General features: G+C 31.3%; 1 protein-coding gene across 1 annotated transcript; it reads left to right on the forward strand.

Annotated features, from left to right (window-relative positions):
- The first annotated feature begins 3,303 nt into the window (after positions 1-3,303).
- Positions 3,304-6,211, forward strand: LOC110683417 (transcription factor DIVARICATA-like). Its single transcript, XM_021859786.1, has 2 exons — positions 3,304-5,135; positions 5,418-6,211. Exons 1-2 carry the CDS (start codon positions 4,705-4,707, stop codon positions 5,923-5,925), a joined length of 939 nt encoding a protein of 312 aa, XP_021715478.1. The 5' UTR covers positions 3,304-4,704; the 3' UTR covers positions 5,926-6,211.
- The last annotated feature ends 3,085 nt before the right edge of the window (positions 6,212-9,296 follow it).

Raw genomic sequence — 9,296 nt, forward strand, 5'->3', positions numbered from 1 at the left:
CTCTTTAAAGCTTAGAAAAATAAAGTTCAAAATAAAACTTAGTAGATTCAGATTTGTGAAATTCAAGTGATTAAAACTCACATTTCTTAAATCATGTTAATTTGTTTATCAATTTCTTACTAGTAAACTAAACTTTACATTTGACAAAATGGATGTTTATAAAATTATTATTTTTATTTATCCATTATTATTTTTTTCTTCTATTTATCCATTAGATAGAGTTTTATAAGCCTGACATTCTTTTCTCCTAATTTATAGTATTTAAACTCGATCAAAACCATATTTACCAACTAAAACCTTTTTCTTTCTTTCTTTTTTTTTTTTTTTTTTTTTTTTTTTTTTTTTTTTTTTGAGAAAACGTAATATATTTACCAACTAAAACTTAATTTTACTATTTGAGTTGATATCCAATACGTCGTAATCAAGCCATTATTTTACTATGGAATTCATCACGATAATCATTCTTTATGGTTACTAATTAAAAGTGGTCTACTCACTTATTGAAACTTTTTTTTTTAAAAAAAAATATGTTTATTTATGAAAACCTATTTGTTACTGCTTACAATTGATTTCAACTAAATATTATTATTATCGGACTATATTTTTAAGGAGAAAAGGACACAATTAACAAAAATACAAACTACTGGTATACATATTCCAAACTACTACGTATTTTGCTTTACCTCTACCTTTTTGGTTGACTATTGGGGAAACATTTCCTCTTGAAATAGATAGATAAAATATGTTAACCATAGAAAGTGCAACAAAAACAACTATTCAATGTGAAGTACCAATACACAATAGTTTGCCAAAAACTAATTATATAATAAACTCATTATCTTCAAATGTGTTATCTATCTTAAATTTACATATAAACAGGAAAAGAAATATAATTTTTATAATTTTCTTGACATTTTCCAAATAGTTATGGAGATTAATTAGAAAATCAATTGATAACATACTATCATAAGTCAATACTAGAATTTCTTTGAAAATGACTAATAAACATTTTTAATCGACGAGAAATAGATAGGGTATACTGATTGTTGCTAGAAAATGTTATTGTTCAATTTTAAGTATCACACATCATGGCCATATTCCATCTTAATACTATGTTACGTATATACTTCGTATTAGTTTGACTTATTTAATTTCAATTTTTTACTAAAACGTTGGTTATTGGTTTAACTTTTTTTTCTTTTTTGCTAAGTAGTAGATTCATTGAAATTATTTTTTCAAAAAAACTAATTACAAGTGTTCCGTACTACACAATAAAGTTGAGAATAGCAGCTAGAAATATATTCTAATCATAAACATCAGAAATTAAATAAATGATCATCCGTACAAATATATTATGTGTTTCGAAGTAAAGTATCGAATGGTAATTTTTCAACATAAATTATCTTTTAGTCAGTCTGTCTTAAAAATAATTTAAAAAAAAAAAAACCTCCAGTATTAATGGTTGTGTACTTGTGTATAGTACATACAGAAATAATTGATAATAAAGCTTGAATCCCCAAATTATGTGAGCTGTACTTCATTCCATTTAATATTAGAAGCAATAGTATGTTGACTTCTTGACGAGATTTGGGTAAGGTCAACATTCAGATATCTTCTTAAATCTCTTATTAAACCTTGTTATTAAAATGCAATATAGATAATTAGCACTATTAAATTTCAACTATACGTTTATTACTCCTTTAGAAAAATAATTTTCCATCTTGTATGTAGGGCCATTTACAAATAATAACTTTGGATATGCCTAATTTTGAATGTGTATTCGAAACAACTAAGAAAATTTACAATTAGTAGCATATGAAGAAATGTAATAATCGTGCTAATTTACAAAAAAAGGAAATTTAATTTATTTCTCCATATTATTTATAGGATATTATTCTATTATTAAGATGTGATATGTCCCTTTGCTATAATGGTATTATATGGACATCTATGCAAGTACACATTACCTCAATTCTTTAGAAACTGTAAACACGTGTTTACTATTTAGTTGTTAGAACACACCAATGCTAATACACAAGATATATTATTTTGGAAAAAAAAAGCATAATAATAAATATAATCCGTGCATGTCAGTATATTTTGAATGCAGTAGGAAAAATAAAACATGCAATGCAAGAGTAACTTAAATTTATGTCTTAATAATTGTTATTGGGATCTATGGGGTTAACAAAGTTACATTGCTACTAATTTCTTTTTTGTCATTAATCCAGTAGTTTCTTTTAAGTCAAATTGAATTTAGATTTGTTGAACATGACAAAAATAATGAAACTACTAATTGTCTAATTTCCTATTTCCATATTGAAAAGAACATGTATTAGTTTAAAGCTAATTAAGTTGGTGACAGTACAAAAAGTTGGGAGTTATGAAAAGAAGCAAGTCTTTTCTACAAATTTAAAAAATTTGATTAAATTAAGGTAAATGAAAATTGAGTTGACACTTAGACACCCTAATGATAGCTTGGCAAAACGAGTCTGTAATTGACTGGTGGTAGCCAAGGTAGGAAGGTGGAGTAGCCATCATCCATTATGAGGTGTCAACTTAAGCTTTTTTCTCCTTATTTTAATGCCTAATTAAACATTGAGTAGTATTTTCTTATCCCAAAAAATTAATGTCGACATGAAAATAGATATTTCATGAAAGTTTATACAATGGTTCAACGAAAAAAAAAAAAAATACTAAATGTATGCCATAGATTAGAACTCTTGATATTTTATTTCAAGTATTTATTTGTAAAACTTTATATTTTGAAGATATAAATAGAGTATAATTTTACAAAAGTTTCCAAAAGTTTACAGGTTGCAATAAGGAGAATTAATTTAGATTTCAAAAGATCAATTATAAATTTATACACCTTATCAGCATAAAATGAAAACAATAAGATGAAATCACTTCAAGTACATCAACTAATGCGTGATTTTGTAATACATTACTAATTTATACCCGTATCATTTATCAATCTAGAATTTTTATTAAATGCTTATCATTCATATATCATTACCCTCTATTTTTCACTATCTTTATCAACTTTTGCCCCACCTTTTGAGACATATTTACTATGGAGTACTACAAGTATACATAAAGCCATTTGAAAGTATTTCACGATTTCACATGAGTAGTTCCTCTTCCTCCTCTTTTCTCCACCGTATTTGAATATTTGATGCTACGATAAAAGAGTAGAAAAATTAAGATGAAGAGAGCATAACAACTTTCATTTCATAACAATGGTTAAACTACCTCCGATTTTTATTATTTGCAACTGTGTGGTATTATTTGTGAGATACAAAATATTTCAAAGTTGCAAATAATAAAAATCGGAGGTAATATTTCTTTACAAGGGTAGAGTGTGTGAATAATATTACTCGGTATTAAAAAAAAGGAAAAAATACATATAGAGGGGACATAATAAAACCATGGTAAACAAAATTAAGCATTTATTTAAAGAAATTAATAAAAAAAAAGCATGAACTTTTTCAATTTTAGTTGCAGTATCCACAAACACCATATTACCCAATCACAACCCACCACCTTCAATACCCTTTGCTCAGTTTTCTCTCTCCAGCTCTGTCTCTGCTCTGCCTTGTCTCTGAAAGATCTCCCCTTTCTTTTATTTCTATTTTATTTTCCCTTTTTTTTTTTTTCATTTTTTCCCTCCTCTTTCTTTGTGCATAGATGTGCTAAAATTTAGATTCATTCCTTGAACCTCGCTACCTTTGCTTTTTTACGTTTTTGGCCCTTTATTACTTTCCCTCCTCTGTGCCTTCTCTTTACTTTGCTGCTCAAACCTCAAGAAAAAATTAAAAAGAAAAAAAGAAGGGAAAAAAAGGAAAAAGAAAAAAGAAGAAAGAACAGATCTTTCTCTTTCTCCTCCTTTTTTTCTAATTTTTGTGTTGATTTTTCTGAATTTTCTCACTCCTACAAATTCCTCTGCTTCCACAATCACTCTGTTTCCTCACTTGGGTCTTTCCATTTTCAGCTCTTCTGAAACCCCCTTTTTTTGAAACCTTCTATTTTCTTCACAAAATTAACTCCTCTGTTTTTCTGAACTTTCCTGATCTGGGTTTTAGCAGCTTGAAGTGAAACTATCACTTGTTAGATTTCCACCTTCTACTATTATTATTAGCTCAAGCTTCTGTCTTGCAATTCAGAAAGAAAAAAAAAAAATCATTCTCATGATTAGTTTTTTTCTGGGATGATTAGTTGACTAATTAGTTCAAACACCCTCAAATTCTGTTTCTACCCAAGATTTTTATTTTGATTTAATAAAAATATAAAAATAAAAATTTCCCATGTTTGGGATATTTTTGATAGATTTTCTCTGATATTGGCATAGGTGGGTCTTTTTCTAGATTCCTCAAGAGGGGGTAGGCATATTATGCAAGAGTAAAAAAAAAAAAAAAAAACAGAAAAAAAGAAAAGAGGTGGGAGTATTCTGATTCCTTTCTAATGCTCCTGCTCTCTCTTTCTTTAATTCTCTAAAATTGGCATTGTAAAATCTCAACCTCTACATTTTTCTCTTTCTTTCTCTGTCTCTCCACCTCATTTTTACTCAAGAAATGAAGTCAAAACTGTCTCTTTGACAACCCCCAAGAAATAAATTTTTTGTCAAAAAAACACCCCAACAAAAATTTCATAAAAAATAGAGTAAATTAAAAGTGGGGTAAGTCCAATTTTTGTGCTAATTTGATGAAGTGGGAGATGGAAGTTTTATCATCATACCTATCATCTGCAAGCTGGTTGATTGATGAAAGTAGGAGCACAAGTTGGACACAAGCAGAAAACAAGATATTTGAGAATGCTCTTGCAGTTTATGATAAAGACACTCCAGATCGTTGGCAAAAAGTGGCAGCTATGCTTCCTGGTAAAACAGTTGGTGATGTGATCAAACAATACAAGGAATTAGAAGATGATGTTAGTAATATTGAAGCTGGTTTAGTCCCAATTCCTGGTTATGATATTGATGCTGCCTCAGCTTTCACCTTAGAATGGGTTAATCACAATGGTTATGATGCTTACAAGCATACTTATAGCCCTGGTGGCAAGCGGGGGCCGCCCGGCGCTCGGCCCCCGGATCAAGAGAGGAAGAAGGGGGTTCCATGGACTGAAGAAGAGCATAAGTAAGTTTCTATTGACTTCAATGTGCTAATTTTTGTTAAGTACTAGGTAATTTGGGTTTATGTTGAATAATTCTTTGATTAGTAGGGGGTTTAACTTTAATTTCTCGGTGTAAATATCCGAGCTTTTTGATTAAATATTCAAAAGAGAAAGGTATTTGGTTAGTTTGAAATTTTGCACTATCCTTGATAATAAAGGGTTATTGTTTGTTTTGACTTTTTGATCTTTTGTTGGTCTACAATAATTTGATATGAATTCTAAAATTATGTGATATTTTTTAATAGGTTGTTCTTAATGGGGTTGAAGAAATATGGGAAAGGAGATTGGAGAAACATTTCAAGGAATTTTGTGGTAACAAGGACTCCAACCCAAGTAGCTAGCCATGCACAAAAATACTTCATAAGGCAGTTATCAGGAGGGAAAGACAAGAGAAGAGCTAGTATTCATGATATAACAACTGTTAATCTAGAAAATGAAGCTCTTTCACCAGATAATAACAGCAAGAGGTCTAATTCACCAGAGCAGTCCACAATAACAGTGCAAACCCAACAGCAGGCGAATTCGATCACGATGCCTAAAACACATTTCCAGTGGGATCAATCAAACAACGGAACAGCCATTGCTTTCGATTCGATGCAGGGTAACTTGTACATGGCACCCTATGGTGTTGGCTCATATGGGTTAAAAGTGCAAGGGCAGAATTTGCAGAGGGGTGATTATCTAGAAAATTATGTAGGAGCTCAAAGCATGGGTTTCCAGATTCAACCAACACAGCACTATCCTCATGGATGACATGGGAGTTTAATTAGTGTTATTAACAAGGATGTTGTCTTAATCTTAGTAGTTTGTACTGTTTGCATCTTTGTTTTTGGGGTTTCTTAATTTTTATGTTTTCTAGAAGATAGCTGTGTTTTTGTCTCTCTGCATGGTATTGTCTATGTGAATATTATTAGTCCATGATATTCAAATTATAAGTGAAAGAGACGCAAAAGATTATAATTTGGCTTAGAATATGGAAAATGTTGGATTTTGTAGAGCTAATTCTAATGATTTTTATTCCAAATGGAATTTTCCCTTGTATAGTTTCAATTAATTATTAACTTTATTATGATATTCTGATTGTTAGAACATTTTCTTTTTTCTCTTAGCAGAAAATAATCCCGATTTATCCGACACTCCGGTTACTGGCCTTGGAGGAAAAAAGTCGATAGTACCCTCACTGCGGTTTACTCAGTAAGGGTACTTTGGACACTTGTCTCTCGTTACTTTGTTAGTTACCTAACTAGTTAGTTAAGTAGAACATTTCTTTGTCCAAATCCCAGTCTAGCTAAGCACAGCATCAACAGATAGTGGCAACTATTAAGAAACTTAAGGAAGATACTCATCAGAGATCAGCATATGCTTTGTTTTTAGGTAAACAAGTACAAGATTTGATGAAGAAAGGAGCAAAGTACGGCCTTGAATATGATAAGAATATCCAATCATGAGTATGTTCTTAGAGAACTGTATATTATTGATAGGAAACATATAATTCATGTATCATAATAATTGAAGCAACATTTGACGACAGGTCAATTATTTTTTGGTTTCTGACATGAACTGTGTGTGTAATTTTCATTTGCTGTCTAAAATGCTGAAGAAACTACAAACCAGAAAAGTTTTTTCTTAGATTGTCAATAGGACAATGAAAGCATCTTCAAGCTTCTTACCCTCTTCAGTAAGATGTAACCTTCAAACGACACGCACAAATTCATAATCCATATATCATACCTAAGAACAGGACCTAAAACAATCCCAAAAATTTCTCAATCCTCAAATGTTCAAGTAAAACTCAAAACAACTTCCCATGACTAAATGATCAATTAGCTTAGGGTATGTCGTCGTATAAACCTTGAATATGCTAGTGTTTACTATCTGCAATTACAAGCTTAATTCCAAAGTTGGCTAACCTTAAAGTTCATTAGATAGGCTTTCTCAAAATTGGCCGAGTCAGAGAGCACTTTTTTGGTACTATTCCATAACACATTGTCTTCATTCTAGTTCATGCTTTCCTTTCTCAGCCCTTTAGAATCATTTACTATTTTTGAGCCAAGCTATTCATCACCCCAAAATGGACTACTTGACTGGGTAATTTGACCTAGAATTAAGTTCATAGCCGAGTCCACATTCCACTATATAAAGCACAATATGCTTCATTTCCTTCCCAGCCCCCACCCTTCCTAAATCTTTTCCAAATCTTTCAACCAAGATCTTTTCCCAGGAGATCCCTTTCTGAAAGAAGAGAGAAGGGATTAGTGGGTTACTTTCAATGGTAAAGGCATAGATTTTAACTATAATTAACCTTCGAAAAGCATATGCGAAAGACATTTAAGATTCACTTAGATAAACATTGCATATAATGTTTTATATTTTTCACCTAATTCTTTAGACCAATGTCATGTACTATACTTCCTCTAAGACTATTGTATTAGCACGCGACTGCTGTCTTTTTTTCTTAGATTATGGAATCACATCATGATTAGTGATAGTATAATGTATAGTACCCACTTAATTAATCTTTCTTTAAGTGTGGTCCAGTTCTTTAAATCTGAGGCTTAGATTCTGACATAGTTCAAGGAAGCAAAAGCTAATAACAGATTTTCATTATATGGAAAAAGGTTACTCTGCCTTTTTCTTAATCAGTTACTATCATTGTTTTCTAAAACTTCATAGGCACTCTAAATCTCTAATTTTGCCAAATTCTTAAGCCTCAAGAATATGGACCGTTTGCAGTCAACCGACTGCTGGCTGGTTCACTTAGCGAAAAGCCAATCAAAGGGGATGGTCGAAAAGCCATTTACTTAGCAAGGCCTAAGTCTTTAACCTGGTTATCTCCTCTCAATACGAGTTTTTTGTCAAATAAACTAAGTTTAGAACAGCGAAGTTCAATAGGGACCTCAAATGTTAACTAAAGCATTACCTTCCTCAGGAAGATTTCATTTTTCACAACAATTTGCCAACTTGACTAGCTAGAGATTCCACTAATACCAAGCATTATTGGCTTTGTTTGAAGCAATAATTCTTGTTATAGACTGAAGGGGGTTGGATCAATTATGCACTCTTCTGTACACGCACATTTTATGCCTTATACACAAGAATTTGACTTATGATTTGATTTGTTGCTTTTTATGGGTCATCTTACAATAACGAATCAGTTGAGATGAATTGCAACAGATTCTTCTGGTTCCAGTGGCCCTGAACTTATCAGCAGAACCTTTCAAATTAGTAACTTTATCTTCTCCAAACATTAATAAAAAGTAAAAGGCAAAAAGAAAAATAAATATAAAAATAAAAATGTTAAGAATAAACCTTCACCCACACATTTCCACTTACAACAGTAAGATTTGCTGATTTCTCATGCTAGAATTCCCACTTGACCCGTGTGATTCTATCTTTGAGTCATGAGCAGTAATCGACTATCACAAAATTTCCCCCCTAATTCTCTCCTTTCATTTTTTTTTTTTTAATTTAACTAGTTTTCATATCACCTTCTGCTTCTTTGTTTATTACGTGTCAGTTTGGAATATCTAATATTATTAAACTGACCACTATGGCAAGTGAACGACATTCAGGGTCTGAGAACTTTTGGTCACTCTCATAGTCTCATGGAGTCATGGTAGATTATTCAGCTCCCAACACTAAATCAATCGAATTAACAGGCGCAACTAAGTGACAAAACTTACCATTCCTTTTCAAAAGAAGCATCCTTGCACTCAAAAGCACCTTGGCCACTTTATTCTCACAATGTTGAATTTTAGAAATAACTGTCAGCCACATGTGTAAATATCAGCATATTTGAACTTCTGGAATTATCTTTTCCTAGCTTCTCTATTCTTAGAGTATTTCTTACTCCTTATTTGATTCTTTAAGGGTCAGATAAAACTCACATCAGAAGGTAAAGAAAATTTAGCATGGCAGTAAAGTAAATCCAATACATAAAGAACTTTACTGCTCTGCCTGCTAACTATGGGCTTAAACGATCAGTCAAAAACCTAAATTGTACAACCAAAATCTTCCATTACACTCTATATTGACACTGTCAGATTAGACCACAATGAATAAGAAGGAAAGAACCCAGTGGTACATTTTTGCTTAGTCAGATATCCCAAAGCAGACAAATTTGA

The sequence above is a fragment of the Chenopodium quinoa genome, unplaced genomic scaffold (genome assembly GCF_001683475.1).
Source record: "Chenopodium quinoa cultivar QQ74 unplaced genomic scaffold, ASM168347v1, whole genome shotgun sequence".
NCBI lineage: Eukaryota > Viridiplantae > Streptophyta > Magnoliopsida > Caryophyllales > Amaranthaceae > Chenopodium > Chenopodium quinoa.

Coding starts and splice junctions, on each gene's coding strand:
- LOC110683417 (XM_021859786.1), top strand. CDS start 4,705: ATGAAGTGGGAGATGGAAGTTTTATCATCATACCTATCATCTGCAAGC. Junction 5,136..5,417: donor TGGACTGAAGAAGAGCATAA/GTAAGTTTCTAT, acceptor ATTTTTTAATAG/GTTGTTCTTAATGGGGTTGA.